The sequence below is a fragment of the Aethalodelphis obliquidens genome, unplaced genomic scaffold, assembly GCF_003676395.1.
Source record: "Aethalodelphis obliquidens isolate GAN/ISIS:26980383/991018 unplaced genomic scaffold, ASM367639v1 scaffold15, whole genome shotgun sequence".
NCBI classification, from domain to species: Eukaryota; Metazoa; Chordata; class Mammalia; order Artiodactyla; family Delphinidae; genus Aethalodelphis; species Aethalodelphis obliquidens.
The window spans coordinates 2585388-2605321 of record NW_020837959.1 but is presented as its reverse complement, the minus strand read 5'-3'; the positions used below and the strand labels follow the sequence as shown (position 1 = coordinate 2605321).

The window sequence follows — 19934 nt, the reverse complement described above, 5'->3', positions numbered from 1 at the left end:
TAAAGCACAGGTGAGGAGGAACCCTGGGGTGGCCGTATCTCTGCCCTGGGTCCTCTGGCTCCGGCCGGCTCCTTGGTGACCCCATCGGTCTTGAACAGAGTGGAGTCGTTTTTATGCTTCAAAAAGCTTCTCTAAATTCCGTGCCTGGGAAGAACTCATTCCCAGACCTGCAAGCTGAGGTGGCTGGACTCCCCGATTCTGGAAGCACAGGTGCGTGAACACTGACAGGTGTAAAATTATTACTTTTCCAGAACACACCTCCTGCCAGCCTCCTCTCCATCAGAATCCCTACACACCCCTGGTAGGAAGGCAAGTTACCATCCTCATCAAAATGAATTTTAAATAATTTTAAGTCTAAAGCAAAAATACAGGGACGTGTCTGAGGAGTTCTGAAGGGCAAGTTCAGGTTCGACGTTTACACGGTCTGCTCAGGGAGGCTCGGCCGTCGAGGGCGGGGAGAGCTGCAGCCACACGGGACCAGAGCCCAGGAGCGGATAGGGCTGTAGGCGGCTCCACGCTCCCTGGGTAATGAGCAGTCGAAGGGTCCCAAGGTGGCGACTCGTTAAGATGCAGCCTCTTTAACGTGCACTGTAAACGTGTGTAAAAATCTCATCAATAAATGATCACTCAGCACGCTGTGAGTGTGAATCACCTAATTGGCACAGACTGGAAAGGGCAACCCGGAAACCTGGAGGGTACCTATCACAACGTATTCAGCCGACACATCCTACACAATTCACAGCAGGGAGAAGTTCAAGTCTTTCCATGAGATTTGTTCGCTTTCAGAACTGGCAAACTGCGAATATGAAAAAAAGGTTCTAGATCTCCCCAGGGTTGGCTCTCTCGCCAGGGTCTTTGCCGATCACTCTTATTAAAGCTAGAACCCACGCACGGCCCAGACCTCTGTCTTCCCTTCCCGGCTTCCTTTCCTCCTGTATTTGTCACCTCCTGCTACCACATAATCTCCTGATACTTATTTACTTGATTTCTGTCTCAGAATGCACGCCCCAGGAGGACAGCGTTGTTTTGTGGGCTTTGTCACGGGTCTTAGGGCAGCGCCTGGCGTATCGTAGGCACGCCAATGTTTGTTGAATGAGTAAGTGACCAAGGAATGAACAACAGGTCCGAGGAAATTCACGCTGATCTGTTCCCAGTGAAGATGCACATGTGGAATCGCTTGTTCCATCCAGTCCGTATCTGGCTCCCTACGTAGCTTCATCCGTGAGAAGTCCTTTCATGGAGACGGGTCTGCATTCCAGCAAATAAGCCACCCGGCACCTACAGCATGGAGACCCCCTTCCCGTAACCCACACAGGACCCGTGCCTCAGACTCTCAGCTGAGCACACGCTGGAGGTCTGAACCTACGCCCACTGGAACAATTAGTTTAAATCCCCTCAAAGTTTCTTTTATTTTGCATTGCGATTGCCTTGGAGTCACAGAGCCCCCTTCACTGAATCAAGAGGTTCCTGTTCTGTGCTCAGCTTTGATAGTGGGCAGACGAGAAAAATCCAGGTAAACTACGATTCAGATTTGAAATCACTTACAGACAAAGCAGCCCCTTCTCGGTGTGTGTGTGTGCGTGTGTATGTATGTGTGTGTGTGTGTGTGTGTGTGTGTGTGTGTGTGTCTTAGTACCAGCTTGTGTCTCTAGATGGACAGAATGCGTTCCTTTCCCAGTAAGAACCCTACAACTCAACTGGTTTGCTTTCTAACTTTAGAGGCTGGTTAGGTTGGCCCCTATTCCTCTAAACCAGTTTCATTAGTTCACTCTTCCTTTCTGCAGTGACTAACTTTGCAAAGACAACTAAGTGAGATACGAACAATGCATAAGTTGCTGGACACCCAGCCTCTGGCACTACACCTTCCCCAGCCCAGCTTAGCCCTGCCCCCCATCTGTCCTGGACAGGACACCATGCGAAATGGACCCAGAGGGTACTCACTTGTGTGGCCTGGCTGCCCAGGGGGGCCGGGGGGCCCAGGGGGGCCCGGTAGCCCATCCCTTCCACCTGGTCCGGGCAAGGACACGCCTGGCAAGCCCTGGTCGCCTTTCTCTCCTCTTTCACCGGGGAAGCCGGGGGGACCGCTCAGCCCTGGTACCGGGAAGCCTGAAACCAGAACAGAACTCATGGACACAGCACAACACCAAGTGTCATGCCGACAGCACACACTGGTTACGGTCAACTCTGTTCACGGGAAAATGACCATGGCTGAAAGGGGAACTGCTCTGGACAAGTGAGAAACTGCATTTGCTTCTCACCACGCAAATGCTGTTGGGCAAAGGCTCCCTACAAAGTAACTGCAAGGAAAAGGGGCTCATTGTGTCGACATTAACATCTGTGGATCTCCTTCAGTGCAAATAGTGTCCCCAGTAGGTTAGAGAGAGTACTTTCCATTTCTGCTTAGAGAATACAGAAAGGCGTAAGAAATGTCCTTAAACGAAGCAGACGTGGACAGGAGGCAAAGTGGGTGGGAAGTGTGTTGGAATCAGCTGAAGAGCAGAGTCAGGACAAGGGAGACAGCCCTGGGGAAGAGCGCAAAGTCAAGGGGGAGACCAGAGCTGCGCACCGGAAGTCGAGTTCAGCCGCTGTGAGTTTGGAGGGGACAAGATCAGAGGACCCTGTGACAGCCGAGAAGGGTTCTGACCTAGTGCTTGAGACACACCGGTCCAGTAGGCTGCAGGCGAAGTGACTCTGTGCTCCGGAGAGCAGAGAGCTGGCCTCTGGTCCCAGCATCCGGCCGACAGGTGCAGGGGCGTGAAAACACACGGATGAGGTGACACGGGAAGAGTCAGGGCAGAAGGAGCCCCGAGGAAGGACGGACAGACCCCCCAGACCCCAAAGGTGGACTTGAGTCCCAGGTGAGAGGCTGTTAAGTCGCTGAACCCGCAAGCACCGCACGTAAAAGAATGGAGGCCATCCGCGTGGGCTCCAGCCCCATCCCTACCCCAGAACTGGTGTGGGAGAAGCAAAGGAAGGAGGAAGGATGACCCTCAGAGAGGCAGGGAGGCGGGACCTGAGGCCGAGGGCCTCCGCAGTCAGCAGCGGGTGGGAGCTGGACTGGGGGCATACAAGGCCAGAGCAACTTCAAAGACAGTTTCTAAAAACGGCTTAAGACACTAACGGGGTCAGATAGGAGGTTTTAGAAAGTAGAACTGCAAATGCTGCTGGGAGACGTGAGGTAACATGTTCACGAGAACAGCTGGAAGGTCCGGCAAGCTTTACAACCAAGGAGAGGAAAGTGATGGAAAAGAGGGAAAAGGCAGGATTTTAAGGGCAGATGCCAAAATTTGAGCAGAAGGGAGGCACGCGGGGCAGCGAAGGCAGCCTTGAGCCACCGCTGCTGCGAATCTTAGACGGTGGGGCTGGGTCATCCGGGCGTTGTCTGGTCCAGCAAAAACAAAGGAAGGGGCTCTGGGGGGACTTAACACTGAAGAACTGTCAGGAAGGGAAAAGAGAAACTGACAAAAAAGAATAAGAAATAAAAATTAAAAATAAAACCAGACAAAACCAAAACCTTCAGTAAGACCTGTGAACACTTCGTGTGGTGTCGATTCCAGGGCACCCGAGGGTTTCAAGCCGAGCGCTTGTTACCTCTGCTCTAGGACCTGGGATTACACGCCTGCGGTGCACACAGACAGGCATCTGTACATACAGAGAAGTGCAACTCCCAGCCTCCGATTACACAATCCGTTAGAAATGCAAAACTAGCACAAAACAGCTGCAGACTTAGTAGAAGGCCAGTGACGCAGGAGTCCTCCGAGAAGCAAGATTAGAGGTGATTAGATTAGTCAGAAGAGGTTTCAGCCTTGAGTCTGGTCTCAAGCCGAGAAACAAAGGCAGTTCCAGACAGGGCAAGGGAGAGCAACGATGCTGGGGTGCGGGTGGAGGTCTTCCGAAAGGCCGATGGTGCCCCTGGGAGCAGCCGGAAGGAGGGTTAGATCAGAGGCAGGGAGACAGGGTAACTTGATGAGAGATGTAAGAAGTCCCACCTGTGAAATACATGTTTATAACTACATGTTAACCTGTCATTTACAAAATAAACACTGTCCTAGGAGCACAGGTTGTTTTCAGATCTAGAAAAATGTGTAACAAAATTGCTAGCTACTATATGCAAGTATCTAACTAATGCAGGGGATAAACATGTTCAGAATAGAAACTGTGTAAAAGGTGTACAAATACTCTAAAAATATAATTTAAGAATGCTCACCTGGAGAGCCTGGCGGGCCTTGTATTCCTGGGAAACCTAAAAGGAGGAAGAGAGAGTGGGACAAAGTGAGCCTGTTTCACTTGTGGTTTATGTTGTGAACTTCTGTGCTCGTGGGTACCCACAGTCCCGGGACAGGGAGCTCTGAACTTGGGGAGATGCCGCGCCCCTGACACTGCAGAGATGCAGGGAGATGGCTCCTGGAAAGCCAGTGGGATTGCAAAAGATGAACTTGAATAGCACTCGGTCACCACATGGTCCTGCACGGCGCTCAGGTGTTATCAAAACGTGCATGAGTGCAGGACAAAAATGGAAAAAAGAAAGGACGAGAGAAAAGAAGGGAGGAGGGAGAAGGAGGGAAAGAAAGAGGGAAGGATCTTACCTTTGGGGCCTGGCTCCCCTTTCAACCCTGGAGCCCCTGGGTACCCCCGCTCTCCTTTCTCTCCCAAGGGCCTTGTGCCCAACACCTGAATTACAGAAGAAAAGATCATTGCAGGGCGTGGCAGGGGACTGTGCTGTATATTACAGCACAGATGAAGAAACAAACACATTTTTTATTATTTCAAGATGTGTGAAAGTAAAGAAAGAATAGTGGTGGGAGAGGAAGGGGAGAGGAGAGGGAGGGGAAGAGAGTGGGGAAGGGGAGAGTACTGAAAACATAAAGTGGACATTCGGTATTGCCCTCCTTGCAGAGAACTTCGCCAGGCAGCTCTGCTTCCTTTTGTAATCATCTGCGTGGCAGGAGCTTTACCAATGAAGCCAAGTTAGAAACATATTAATTCTGAGGTTTGGGGTATGGAATTTCTCAAAGTCCATGCAAGCTGTAAGAAGAACAGTCTTCTTTAAAGAGTATTGTCTGAAAAACTGCCTTAAATTTCCTCAGGCAATAGGTAACAGGAACACTCACATTTTTTTTTTATTGGAAGAGGTTTTATGCTTCACTTTTTTAAATGGTCAAAAGTGGGGACTTCTTTAAGGTCCTCGTGATATGGGGCAAGAAGCAGGCACCGGGGACCTCACTAAAAAGGGGTGAACCAGTTCACCCCAATTCTGAGTTGCTGAAATTCGAAGACAAGGACCATGCCGAATATTGCCTATTACCCTTAAGATGCAATTCCTCTGCAGCAATTAAATGATGGGGATTATTAAGGTCTGCTGATGAGGTTAAGGTAAAAAAAGATTATTCAAAGGCAGCTGCTGGATTAGAAATATGGGAAATGGAATCATCTATCGTATGATGTGTTAAATGCATAAGGAGGTCCCATAATACTTTGATCTGGTAATCCTATTTCTGGAAATGCAGCCTAAAGAAGGATTACTCAAATCCCTCACCTAACACACACAGACACACACAGGCACGTACAAACATTCACTACCACGTTGTACCCATGCAAGAGGGCAGCAAACAAGAGAACGGTCATATTTCACTGTTTCCAAAAAGAATTGGGGCAAAATGGTTACAACAATTATCGCACAACGCTCTGAAAATGACCATTTGAAGATAACTTGAAAACGTGAAGAATGTTCATTTTTAAAAAGAAAAAATGTTACATACATTGGATTGCAAGTATATAAAAATATGTATACGGACAAGGAGTCAAAAGTTATTTGCAAAAAATAAAACTTGTTTTGCTAAGACAGTCAGATCATGGATGACCTGTTTCTCTGAGTAGCATTTTCCTTAACAGACAATTATTTTTTTACGTTTCAAAATGTGTTGCTAATATTCTCATCCATGGGCAACTCTTTTAATTTCAGTGGTCAAAGATATGCAGAAATTGTCCAAATACAATAACAAGTAAATACCAAATGCCACACGATACAAAATATAAATGATCGGTTCAAATTCTGTGTACCCCCTACATCAAAACGTAATTCTAGGAACACTGTGGAGCATGTGGCCTAGGTGACAGGCCAGCCCGTCTCTCTCTTGCCCTCTTTTCAAACGATCTCACAGACAGCAAATGTCACTGTTACTCACAATTCCAGGTGGGCCAGGAGGGCCGGCTTCACCTTTGTCTCCCTATAAAAGAAAAATAACTTTACTTGTATTTTTTAATTATACAGGTTGCCTTGCCAGCAGCAGGGTTGAACTCTTTTTTTCCTAGAAAAATAGATCGTGCCCACTGTACACTAACAAGATTGTCCTCTCCTTAGAATCTCTCACTGTGATTAGTCTAAAGTGCTCTGCAACTATTACAACCGAAATCCATACATCTCCCCTTGCTTTGCATAAGCGTGACATCCGAAAATTGAGATTTCTACAAAACATAAACGGAAGGCTAGTTATCCGCATTACAAAAGAGCTCGTGCTTCTCAGAGAACCTCAACAGAATCACTTGCAAGTTGAATTCGTATACGGTGGTCTTTCTTCTTTTCATTTTCTTTTATTTTTGGCCACACTTTGCGGCATACAGGGTCTTAGTTCCCCAGGCAGGGATCAAACCCATGCCCCCTGCAGTGGAAGCGCGGAGTCTTAACCACTGGACTGCCCGGGAAATCCCGTACCGTGGTTTTTCAATACAATAAAAAAATAAATGAAATAAAATGACATGAAAGCTTAGGGTGGCTAAAAGTATTTTCTTAAAGAAATCATTTTATTTGAGGATTTTGGTGTAAGACTGTCTAACTCTGCATTGGAAGTCATGATAAAAGGATACTTAGGGTTTTTTCTTTCCCCTTAAAATCCAGCATGACTGGAAAACATTGGATGGATAAATTCTCATCACTTTGAGGCTTAACTTAACCCTATTAGATGAAAAACTCAAAGAAATCAATCCTCTTGTATCTAATGTTCTTATATAAGTATCATAACAACACTTTTAAACACTTTTTTTTTTTTTTTTTTTTTTTTTGCGGTACGTGGGCCTCTCACTGTTGTGGCCTCTCCTGTTGCGGAGCACAGGCTCTGGACGCGCAGGCTCAGCGGCCATGGCTCACGGGCCCAGCCGCTCCGCGGCATGTGGGATCCTCCCGGACCGGGGCACGAACCCGTGTCCCCTGCATCGGCAGGCAGACTCCCAACCACTGCGCCACCTGGGAAGCCCCCATAACGACACTTTTAAATGTCCTGATACATGCACATTATGTCACAAATGCACATTTTTCCCCTTTTTTTCCTTTTTTTTTTCCTTTTAAGCTAAGGCTTTAAAGTCAGGTGTTAAACCAGAATTAGATGTTTTGATTTTTCTAATTTGAATAAAAGGAGAGATTTTAGAAATATCTATGGGAGCTTAAAAAAATCTTAGCTAATATATTCTAAACATAGTTACCTTTTCCAATCTACAAGAATTGACTTTCTCATAAAGTTACAGTCTTAGAAAAGGATTTCTCCCTTGGTCACTGGCGTTGATAAACCAACCCTGAGGTCCTCTCCCTACTGTTAAAGATGAATGTTTCAAATCCATTTCTCATTTTAGTAGAGATCTACATTACCTAGTCTCATGATTAAAAGAGAAAAATAAACCAACAATGAGTTTTCTCTGAGTATCCGATTGGCAAATATTTATTAAAGTTTCATAACAAATAGTTATCAAATGAAAGAGTCCCAGGGTGATGGAAGTGCAATTCTGGGGGCAATTTTATTGCGTATGACAAAACCTTCCCCAAATTAACCCCAAAATTATACTTTTTAGGAATTTATGATGGGAGATGATCAGATAAGTGGATAAAGATACTTATAATGAGAAAAATGTGTTACTGATCTACATAACATGCAGTAAAAGGTATGGATATCATAAGTGTTGATGTATAACCACATTTATGGATGTTGAAATATATCCCCATTATGTCATTGAGGGGAAAAGCAAGATATATCATGCAATACCACTTTTTAAAAATCTCATGTATGTGTGTGTACATGGGACAATTATTATTTAACTCTGACCATTTCTGAGTGGGTAATAGAAAAATTACACAGGCTTTCTTTTCTCCTCTATATGTTTCTGCATTTTTTTGTTTCCTAATCAGGCAAAATTTATCTACTACAAAAAACACACAAAAACTTAAATGCGTGAAACGTTTTATATTTTTTTCTTTGAAAATTTATGCACAAAACAGAACCACTAGGTTGTGTTTTTCCTCACATGGAGCATACGTAAGCTGTATTCTTTGAGTGCCTGGTCCTTTTTTCTAGAAAAAACCTCTAGGTTGAACAAAATGAAGGCAAAAATTCAAAGTAGGGTCACCACTTACCTTTAAACCCTCTCGGCCTGGGAGTCCTGGGTACCCCGAATCCCCCGGAAACCCCTAAAATGGAACAGAAAGCAACAGCGATCATCAGTAAGTGAGGGTAACAGCTTTGCTTTTACAAAACCACAGAGAAATACTTACTAGACTCCCTTTTTCTCCTTTTTCACCATCTTTTCCTGGTTTTCCCTGTACAATAAAGATTTAAATATTAGTAGTGCATAGATAATAATAATAAGCGTGCTCTAACACCAAGGGTCTGAATCAAATACAAGTTACTATGTGGTATGACTCCTCTGGGTGAGTTGGCCATGCTACAGTAGCAAATCATGGAAGATACATTGAATAACTATGAACTAAAAGAGTTACAACAATAGAAGGAGACTTTTCAATATTTAAAAAATTGGAGGTTGATTAGCTCCAACTCTTCTAAGACATCATTACATCTGGCAGCCGAGTCTACACCAGAGAAGTTTTCTTGTCGGCAAGTGAGTATTTGGCAGACGGTACAGCACTGATTCACTTTAACAGAAGTTTCCATGCATCGTTTCAGGGTAGAAACTGAACTGCCTCAGCTACTGGAGGTGGGTGGGTCTCCTGTCACTGCACTCAGGGCTCTAGAGGCACCTGAGCATCTGGGCTCTGGACAGAGCTCCCAGCGAGCTTGGGAGGCGGCCGGGAAGGGTGCCTGGTGCTCTGAGCAGGCAGACAGCTGGCTTTCAGTGAGGGGCCGGCAGGGGGCACTGTCTGGTGGGGGGGCGGAGGAATCATCTGATTCCTCCCTCAGCCATCCTGGGGGGCCTTTCTGACGGTGACCACCTCCTTATTCCTGCTCCCAGGGCTTCAGAAAGGCTCTTCAGCAGAGGAAAGACCCCTACAATCTCTTTCAGTCTATGCTCCTATGAACCTGTGATTCTAGGAATGCAGGAGAAATGATTTCACATCAGGAATAAGAGGACTTTGTTTTTTAAACATGTCTATTGGAGTATAATTGCTTTACAATGGTGCATTAGCTTCTGCTGTATAACAAAGTGAATCAGCTATACATATACATATATCCCCATATCCCCTTCCTCTTGCGTCTCCCTCCCACCCTCCCTATCCCACCCCTCTAGGTGGTCACAAAGCACCGAGCTGATCTCCCTGTGCTATGCGGCTGCTTCCCACTAGCTACCTATTTTACATTTGGTAGTGTATATATGTCCATGCCACTCTCTCACTTCGTCCCAGCTTACCCTTCCCCCTCCCCGTGTCCTCAAGTCCATTCTCTACAGGACTTTTGAAAGCACTTACTCGGGGTCCTGGTTTTCCGGGTTCACCTTTCTCTCCAATCCCTGGCATCCCCTAAAAGACAAAAAGAGCAAGAGTTAGAGTCATTCGTATATTTAAATAAACTATTAAATTAAGTAAGCATTCCACTGAAGGTGGAACACATTACAGTCTTTTCCACAAAATGATAATGATAAACAAGATTTCAGTCCTTACCTGAAATCCAGGTTCACCTTTTTGGCCCTAAAATAAGTTTCAAAAGAGAGAAAGATTAGCACTGTCTAGTGGCTATATCAGTTTTTATATGCTACGTGGAACAGGTAAAAGGGAAAAAAACACCTTTTCCTGATATAGTAACCAAGAAATTCACATTGGCCTGCAGCATCCACTTCCTGCCATCAACTAGATTATGGATGTAAGAAGGGCAGAGTTAATACGTCTGACCCACAGCAACTGCAGCCTCCTTCCACCCTCAGCTCTCTCCCTCCTGTGTCCCAGCCGTCCCCTCCCAACCTTGGTGCATTTAAGAAACCCTCACACAGAGGATCAGCCTCAAACTAGTCTCGCTCCAACCCAGGTCCAGCTGCCTCTGCCCTCAGGAAGCTCACTTTTTATGGGATGGGTGGTCTATAAAAACCCATTTTCAGGTCAGGGTGAATATAACCAGAGAAACTGAATTTTGACCCAGTCTCTCTTTATGCCTTGGAATCTGTCCACAGTTAGGAAGCCGGCATTCACTGGACAAAGTCTGTCCCACCTTCTCTCCTTTTGCAGCATACTCTCCTTTCTCTCGAACTTGAGCTTGTCCTGGGACTCCTGGGGGCCCACTGACCCCTTGATCACCCTGTTGATGCAAACATTTGGGATTAATTAGGCATAAAGGTAATTATACAGGGAAGAGAAATGCAGAGGAGGGAAAAGCCCAGAAGAGAACATCTGGTTTGAAAATGTGATTGTACTCTGTTCCAGCCTGTCCTTGCCTCAGCAGAAAATTAAGTTTCAGAAGGAAGATGGTCCACTAAGGATATAAAGCCAGGAGGAGGCTTTCCCGTTCAGGGGTCACCCCAAAACAACGGAACTTGAACATCTGTAGGACAGATGGATGTGTGCATATATGTACAGACCACGCATGGAGACAGCACATGTATACACGCCGGGACACATATGCTGGTCTGTCACATTTGATGGCATGGAGGAAAGGCACACCAGCCGCCTAGTAACGCCTGGGAAGAAAGGAGGTCTCTTTCCGTAAACCAAAAAGAAGCATCGGGGGTCTCTTCCTCAGAATCCTAACTGCTGGATACAACAGGAAATACAGGAACCCCAGCCATCACACAACGAAGGAGGTCCAAAAACTTCAACTGCATCAACTGCAGAATCACTTTACTGTGAGGTTTATGAAAAGACTGGGTGGAAATCTGGGGTGGGAAGAGGAAGCCAGCGCTCACCCACTCTGCCCGGACCTCCACTACACTTGGCAGTCGTCTACACCGGCTTGAGCGCCTGGGCCCTGGGCCAGGTGCAGCCGCAATTCCAAGGATGGCCACTTGGTGTCCGTTCCGTGGGTCGGGTCCAGGGAAAGGGGTGGAGAGATCCCCAGAGCATCAGGGACCCACTGCCGGCCTCTCATCCTTTCTCAGCAGGAGGGGGCTGCCTGCTCTGGCCTGTGCATTCCTGCCTCCAAGGTCCTTTCCCCCCATCTCTGGTACGATGGCTTTCGTCTTCACAGGGCTTGATATAATGGTTATGCTACGAACAGACAGGTCCTAAATTTGACCTTTTTATAATGAAGTCCAGGCCTGAGCACATTTTGATTGAATGTATGCACAGAGAAGTGGGATAAATGGCCTCACTGCACCGGCATCTGTGGGTCAGATCCCACGTAGAGTCACCTTAGGGAATTCTAGCCTTGCCTTCAGGGAAAACACTAACAAACTCAAGAACATTCCGAGAAGGGTATCCATGGTTATGAGCGTGCAAGAGGAGGTCCAGAGGCAGAAACCTGATCATGCTTAGAACTGGGATTTTAACCAAGAAAACTCCCCAAAGCAAACAGCGCTCACCTTGTCACCTTTTGGCCCTTGAAAACTCAAGCCCATTTGCCCCTGTTGAGTAAGAAGTAGAATCCGTTATTAGCATGGTTTACTTTGTTCAAAATCATTAACAAACATGACGTGAGATGCAACAAGACGGTACATTTAAGGCGATAACTTCGTCTCCCAATGACATAATCCTTTCAAGAAAGTTGTGGTCATGTTGTATTCAATGTCTATAAAAAGGTTTTTTTTAAGTATTATTGAAAAAGAATCCTATAAAAACCTTTTTTAAAAAGTTTAAGATTTTTAGACTCTGGCTTTAAAAAACTAAGGAGAAGATCAATGATTCCATAACTAATGGATGGATGGAAGGAAGGATCAATAGATCAACAGACTGACAGATCAACAGGTCAGTAGATTAAGTGATAGGTTAGATAGATTGATGGATAGGTGAATAGACAGATGATAAATATATAGACAGATAAAGAAATTATAATTTCCCAAAACTTTTTTTTTTCCAAAACTTTTTAAAGAGGTGTAAAAAATGAGTTACAGAAATTTCACGGTAGTCTTATACCAATGTCAAAGAAAGACAAATGAAAAATAATCTTTACCTTTTCACCTGGAGGGCCAGGAGGGCCTGGGGGACCCTGTAGGAAAGAGCATTTTAATTAAATATAGTTCACAACCCTGGTAAGTTTTAAATGCTTTTCTGTACTGACGTTATCTTCAGATATCATGGTTAAGGTGATAATTTATTTGTTAAATATTTAAATATTTTTCCTGTGCTATAGAACTGTTAATCTTTGAAAGTAACCAGAAATTAGTTCAGGACAATTATTAACAGGAATGGAAACCCTTCAGAATCTTAGGGGTTGGCCTGTGGAATGCACTGATCTGAGCATCTGCTGGGCTATCAGACGGTGGATGAAACCAGCTAAACCCTTGACAAGCCTTAGCGTTTCTAGTGTGGAAATGTTAGTCCACTTTGAAAACTGCTGCCGCTCTTTAAAAGTTGAATGAATTCTTTAAGCGGGTAGATGGTATGAAGTCCCCCAAATTCCTGTGTTTGCAACAAAATTTCAGAATGCATTCTATAATCGTTAAAAAGGAGAAACTAGTCATTCTTTCCTCATGAAAACGAGGCCGTTACAAGAATATAAAAGAGGTTACATCTTGCAGGAATGGATAGAAGAATTGCTGGATTTGAACCCTAAAAAAAGAGTAAATTTAAAAAGAAAGCCTGAAAATCTCTCAAGGACTCTCAGGCAGGCTAGAGTGGGGATGGCAAACCCAGGCACACCATTCATTCCTAGTAAACGCGGCGCTCAACAAGTAAGTGCTGTTAATATTAAGTCTCTTGTGCCCCCAAAAATGTGTGAGTAGAAGGGGCTGATGCCACCCTCATCCTCAGGGTTATCAGCTGCGAGGGAAGGCTGATGTCAGAGCAGAGCTTCCTGGGAGGTTCTCTCTGATGCTCAGTTTCTAGTCTCTGTCCCAGAGACACTGCAGCTTCTTCACAGCCTGGTCTGGGGCCACAGCCCCCAACACAGCAGGCCCTCTGCTGTGACTGCATTACCACAAGGGAAGGTCCAGGGCAGGGCCTGCCTTGCCCATCTCTGAATCCCCTCCTCACAGGATGCGCTCACATCCACGCAGCCCCACGAAAAATCAACATGTTGTCCCTGTGGGATGTCTCGGCATGAGGTACCATTAGCATCCTTTTCCCACAGCTCTGGGGGTATGTGGACCATAAGTGCCAATCAAACACCCCTTCAGATAGAAGCTCAAATAGACAACTAATAAGCACCTACTGTAGAGCACAGGGAACTCTACTCAATACTCTGTAATGGCCTATATGGGAAAAGAATCTAAAAAAAAGAGTGGATATACTTGTATGTATAACTGATTCACTGTGCTGTACACCTGAAACTAACACAACACTGTAAATCAACCCTACTCCAATAAAAAATTTTTCAAAAAGATAGAAGCTCATTCTCACATCCAAATTAAGAGCCATCACCACTGTGTAAAGGTTTCACCCCTCACCACAGCTGTTCTCTGAATGCCTCCGAGGGGTATTCCCCCCAAACTTACTGGTGGTCCAGTGAATCCCGGGGGGCCAACAGGACCTTGCAGCCCTGGCAGTCCCGGCGAGCCCTATAATTCATTGAGAAAGAAAAGAATTAAAATGCAAACCGGGAGGAGACTCGGCATGTGCTCATAATTATTTAGCAAATGCTTACAGGTGTTCCTGGGGGTCCAGGAAATCCTCTTTCACCTTTCAACAGGGTCCCTGGTATATGGCCAAGTATTTCACCTGGATCCCCCTAAGGGATGAAAAATAAGATAAAGTCACAAATACTGATATTTATGTAAAGAGAATGTAAACCTACGGCGTAAGAGGCACGCACTGCTGGTGTGGAACCAGCCCAAGTCTGGGGTTTAGCCTCCGTCTAAGCTTGGAATAAACAGACCGGCCGTCTCCTGGGTTCACATGTCTTAACGATCAGCATTAGGGGGCTGCAACCAGGGCAGAATGTGGAGACCGCTGAACGGAAGGATGTGCGATGCTTCCACAGGACGGGCCCCCAGGCACGAGGAGTTCTAGACAGGGGCCCGGTCTCTGGTCCAAAGGCTATGTGACCACAGGCTGTCCTCACAGCAGAAGGATTATCTTTCAAGAAAAGACCCAGCACGATCATGTTCGGAAAAGCAGTGAGAATATGTTTTAGGTGTCAACGTGCCCGGGCCACGGTACCCAGATACTTGGTTACACACCAGTCTGAGGTTGACGTGAAAGTACTTTTAAATAAGATGGACATTTAAATCAGTAGCTTTGAAGTAAAGCAGATGACCTTCCACGGTGGGGGGCCCACCCCATGGGTTGAAGGCCTTAAGAGAAAAAAGACGGACTCCCGTGAGGAAGGCGGACTCTGCCTACAGACAGCCCTTGAACCCGACCATCGCTCTTCCCTGGGTCTCCAGCCTGCATCCTTGCCCCACGGATTGTGGACTTGCCAGCTCCCACAATCACGTAACTCCTTAAAATAAGGAATTTATTTTATCTCAATATATTTTAATTATATTATATATTGAAATATATCATTAAATTAGTATATAATATAACTAAATGTTATAATATATATTATGTATTATATATATTATATCATATGAATCAACATATAATACAATTGATATACGATAATATATTATATTATGTATTATATAATATGTAAAATATATTATATATTTTAATTATATCTCCCTCTCTCGCTCACTCTATCTATCCTTATATGTGCCTGTTGTATACGTACGGCACACACATAATACACAAACATCTCCACGCACGTCCTACTGGTTCTGTTTCTCTGCAGAGTCCTGTCGACAGCCCCACCCATGGTTCTGGACGAGGAGTATCAGGGACTCACATCCCATCACTAATATTTCCCATCACACCCTGCTTCCCATCACTGCTTATTTCCTATGAAGAAACTGTGCCTAGTGTTGAAACTTTAGGTTCTAAAATTTAAGTCTGTGTATAGGACCTAAGTACTCTTTTAATGTAGCAGAGTTTAGACAAATAGGTTACTAGGCAATCAGTCAACCAAAGTGATTTAAAGTAAAGTTACTTTTATGGCATCTGTTTTAAACAGAGCCTGGGATGAATCCAGTAAAATAAAATAACGTACCTTCATTCCCGGCAACCCTGGTGGCCCCTAGGAAAGAAAAAGTTGGTATCAGTTTTGTTATTCTCAAAACAACATTAGCATTATGATATGAGGGCAAAAAAAGGAAAAGAAAGGCAATGGAATGAGAAGAGAGAAATTAGCACCGAAGAAATTCTTACATAACAGCCCATACTCACGGGATTTCCAGCGAATCCAGGCAAACCCGGAGGCCCCAGAGGCCCTCTCTCACCCTGGGGGGACAGCAGACAGTCACTCTCAAAGGCCGTGCCCCCATCCGTTACCCCATCCTACTCAGGCATGCTTCATTTGTTGGTGAAAATCATTTTCTAAAAATTGTTACAAGCTCTATTGCTCAGTGCTGCTTCATGATAGAAGAAATATAATATTTGAGAATTTAATAGAGACAAGAATTAATAATAGCATTTTCTTATTTGCTTTAGTAATAGATTATAGGTGAGAAATTTAGCGTTTAAGGCAATTTTAGAATAAAAGTCTACTAAATAGAAAGGCACAATGATGTCTTTCCTGAACATTAAACGTGGGAAAACTGTGTTTCCTCACCAAATAAAGAAAGGTGTAAGACGAGTAACTTTCCAACTGTGGCAATTAAAACTGTGTTCACGGGACAACTTTGCCTGACTTCTCCGGGTGCAAAGTTAGATGAACACACACCAAGCAGGGAGGCTCCCGGTTCTAAATTTACCTTCGTCCCGTTGCATCCTGGGATACCTGGGGGACCCGGAGGACCATCTTGGCCAGGAATACCCTGCAATTAACAAGGTGAACAAGTAGCCAAATCAGAAAAATCACTGATGTTGCCATAACTCACATCAAACATCTTATAAAGGAAGGAGGTGCCTTTTATATACATACAGGAAGTCCTGGGTTTCCAGGGTAACCAGATGCTCCTGGGGGCCCCTGTAAGGATGGAGATGAAAACGTTTTCATTGAGTGTGGGAGAACATCATTTCCTTCCACTTGCATCCACCTGGCTGAGGATGTCGGACCCTAACTATTGACATTTGGAACATCGGCCCTAAGCAGACAGGGAGGCATCTTAGGGTCTAGCCCAGGTAGCCAGATGGCCTGGCGTTTCAGTAGCAACTCTTCATCATCAAAAGCTGACGATTAAATACTTCTAAACTCAAGGCTGCACATCCACAAAATAACTCTGCCCTCATTTCATCCTTTGTAATTTCTAGGTGGTAGATAGATAGATAGATAGATACATTTACATTAAAATCTCAAACAGTTGGGAAGTAGAGTGTATGGCATAAATCAGTTCATTGAGGGAAGGAAATTCAAGTTATTTCTGGCTGAAATCCAGGTATTCTCCATCCCAGACAGTTACAATGTTATCCCCTATCTTCTGCCCTAAAGACCCAGGAAGGCGGGTTACCAGGCACACTTCCCTTTCCGCTAAGTAACAGAATTAAAATGTTTACATTTTACAGTGTCTTCCTATTTTTCTGCTTTCAAAGGTCTCCCTGCTTGCACGTCCCAGGAACGGGAGTAGCAAAGAAAGCAGACCGTGAAGACGGAAGAAGGAATGCAGCTCTGAACACGTTACCACTTTTCACATTAAATGAAGATATCTTTCTTCAAAGACCTGTAGGCGTGTCATCCCCCCTCCCCCAATTAAATACGCCTACAGGAATCCTTGAGGAAGGAGAGAGGAGAGAAAACACGTGTACAGAGGACAAGAAGTGAGCAGCTCCAGGGGCAGGACTGGAGGTCGAGGACGCGGGTTCCACCCATCCTGGGCCCTCGTGCCCAGGACACACGCTGTCTGGGCTCCAAGCACAGAGGCAGAGGGAGGGGGGCACAGAGGAAGGAGGGGATAGGATGCCCCTGGGGACTGTCTGGGGGTGGGGAGGGTAAAGGGCCCTCCCTGCGGAAGCACCCCTGTATCAGATCCCGCCCACAGTCATTACCAACTTCATGACAATCGTACTCACTCTTGTCCCTTTAGTTCCTGGCAGTCCTGGTTCTCCGGTGTCACCCTGGAACAGACAGACATGCCACAATGACCACTCGTCGCAAAAGCAGCACAGATCATCTTAAGTCCACTCCCCCAAGCCCCTGCGCCCACGACAGCCAAGCTCACCTTCTGTCCTGGTGGTCCCTGCGGCCCCTCAGGTCCTTGCATTCCCGGGAACCCGATGACACCTTGTAACCCTGGGAGACCTCTTTCTCCCTGCAGAGGACGAAAGAGCAAGTCAGACCAAGGGCAGGTGGAAGGAGAAATCAGCCTCACTCAGCATCACCCAGCAACCAGCCTACCATGAGCATCTGAAAAGAGACGCTGCCACCTACGTCCCATCTCGGAGACTTCTCTCTGCTCTTTTTTAGCTCTTTTGCGGGCAGGGATGTTTCACGTGTGATCCCTGGTCCAATGCTTTCTATATACTGTATTCTAAAGGCTAAGTAATTTGTTGGGGAAATAAAATCACAGATAGTTGGGGATTTTTTTTCACTGAATGGCTTATAACCTCATTTGATGAGTGGAATCTTCTTGTTGTTGGCAGACACAGCGCTGAGATTCTGTGAGCAGACATCAGTCAAGGCTCCCCTTTAGGAGGTGTGTAGGCAGAGCTCACGGTGGCAGTTTCAGGGCAAGATGCTGAGACTTTTCTGTGCAATGAACAGTCTGACGATGGGTTTGCATAAGCATCTCTTAAAAAACTGGGTTTTTTTTTTTTTTGCAAAGGTAGACTCGAGGTTTAATTACGGTCTCTGCCTTCGAGGAGCAAAAAGAAATAAAATGTATTCTTAATGAATATTATTTAGGGTCCACACACGTGGCTGGGATTCTGGCTTTGAGGTGACCCTTGAAGGATGAAAGGAAAATGAATGTGTGAAGAGAAAGGCAAAGACAATTCAGGCTGGATGTCAGAGAATGGAGATCTAGGCCATGTGAGCACAAGACACTAAGAAGAAGAAATACAACGGGGACAAGAACGTGGAGAGATGAGGCGTTACCGTTTGATACTGGAAATAGTTTCCTCTGCAAGCATCAGTGATCCAGTGGCCTGATTAAGGATATTGAGGAAGACGGCCACACTTTTTGCCAGTATGAAATAGCCTAAAATCAGGACAGGAGTTCAAGAAAATCTATTCCCTTCACAGTATGTGGACTTCAGTGCAACCTCACAAGGTAAATTGGGTAGATTAAGTAAGCATCTTCAGCCAATTTTCAAAAACAGAAGATATGTTGGAGATTACAGACAGGATCCCTTACTTTCCCTACAGTTATGTTAGTTCAAAGTAAAAAATAAACTGACAAGCTATACCTTACATCACATAAACACTTACCACCCAAAATAGCACATTACCAAAAGTTACTTAAAGTTGTTCAACATTGCATAAATGAAAGGACACAGAACCCAAACTTCCAAAGTCATCCTTCTTTCCAAACCACTCAGCCAGTCCCAGAACTTGCTGGTGAACTGTGCGTCTGTTGCATTTTCTGAAATGCAGAAACGTGGTTCTGAACTTTGGTCTCCAATCACTGGACCTCCACGGATCGTGGGAGTCATTGGAAGCGTAAAAGGCAGGAAGCCAGAAACAGTGTGTGAATAAATGGGAAAGAGATTATTTCAAACTCTAGAGGAGACCAACAGATACTAAATGGAGTAAAGAAAGTTAAGCCCTGCAGTTTGGCCCAGCCCTTTGGACCAGCTGCATCGAGGGATCAACCAGGAAGAACAGATGCTAATATTCCCCAGAGCCCAGCATAGGACTTGACACAGAACACTGGCTCATCCTCCCTGAGGCCCGGGAAAGAAAAACATTCTCAGACCAAGGCTTGTTCAAATGCAAAGCTACTTAAATACATTCATTCTTAACCTAAAATAACAGCAGATACAAACGTACAAAATCCTGGCGCTGGAGACGGATGGTATGCTGACATCATATCAACCTCCTCCCTTGATTCAGATGTGGGAAAATTCTACCCAAAATAGAATTGAAACGCTGGCTAAAAACTGTGAACACTGAACTGAGTATCCTCAAATAACCTGGCATGAGATGCGAAGGAAATACGAAAGGCACATCAGCAGAAAAGCTTCTTAACGCGTTTGGCGTCATATTTTAGTACTCAGTTAATATCGGCAGTATCACTAGGAGACCCAGTGCAGATAAGATTTTATAATTCTCAGTGTCATCGTTGACTGCATGGAGACCCAGAGCCAGATGAGCTGATTTCTACAAGTTTCTCATTGAGTCAGCACTGAAGCCACAAATAGAAATGAGGTCAACCTCTACCTCCGTCTGTGTTTCTTCTAGGTCACTAGAGCAAGCTGGTTCCCAGCAAATATTAAATAGTTCACCCACATCGACTTAGCCCCTTTTATGTCCATTTCACAGATAGGGAAATTGGGATTCTGATGTTTCACGGACGCGTCACATGTCACTGGGTGACCCCTGCGTGCTCCTGGGAACAGGATTCAGCAATCTGAATTCCCAGTCCCGGCTTTCACCACAGGCCCACATTCTTTCCCCAGTGTCACCGGAACACTTAAGGAAGCTCCATAGCCCAAGAGA

At 45.3% G+C, this 19934-nt stretch overlaps 1 protein-coding gene across 2 annotated transcripts in view; it reads right to left on the bottom strand.

Moving 5' to 3' along the window:
• COL4A1 (collagen type IV alpha 1 chain) overlaps positions 1–19934 on the bottom strand; it is a 148916-nt gene that overhangs the window by 39500 nt on the left and 89482 nt on the right. For both annotated transcript variants that reach the window (XM_027115842.1, XM_027115843.1), the window contains exons 3-21: positions 17497–17586; positions 17348–17392; positions 16263–16307; positions 16093–16155; positions 15566–15619; positions 15390–15416; positions 13944–14027; positions 13795–13857; positions 12312–12347; positions 11725–11766; positions 10419–10505; positions 9878–9904; positions 9686–9736; positions 8537–8581; positions 8399–8452; positions 6186–6227; positions 4587–4671; positions 4208–4243; positions 1942–2106 (exon numbers count right to left, since the gene is read on the bottom strand). In XM_027115842.1, coding sequence (XP_026971643.1) covers positions 1942–2106; positions 4208–4243; positions 4587–4671; positions 6186–6227; positions 8399–8452; positions 8537–8581; positions 9686–9736; positions 9878–9904; positions 10419–10505; positions 11725–11766; positions 12312–12347; positions 13795–13857; positions 13944–14027; positions 15390–15416; positions 15566–15619; positions 16093–16155; positions 16263–16307; positions 17348–17392; positions 17497–17586 — 1141 coding nt within the window. The remainder of the gene's footprint in view (positions 1–1941; positions 2107–4207; positions 4244–4586; positions 4672–6185; positions 6228–8398; positions 8453–8536; positions 8582–9685; positions 9737–9877; positions 9905–10418; positions 10506–11724; positions 11767–12311; positions 12348–13794; positions 13858–13943; positions 14028–15389; positions 15417–15565; positions 15620–16092; positions 16156–16262; positions 16308–17347; positions 17393–17496; positions 17587–19934) is intronic.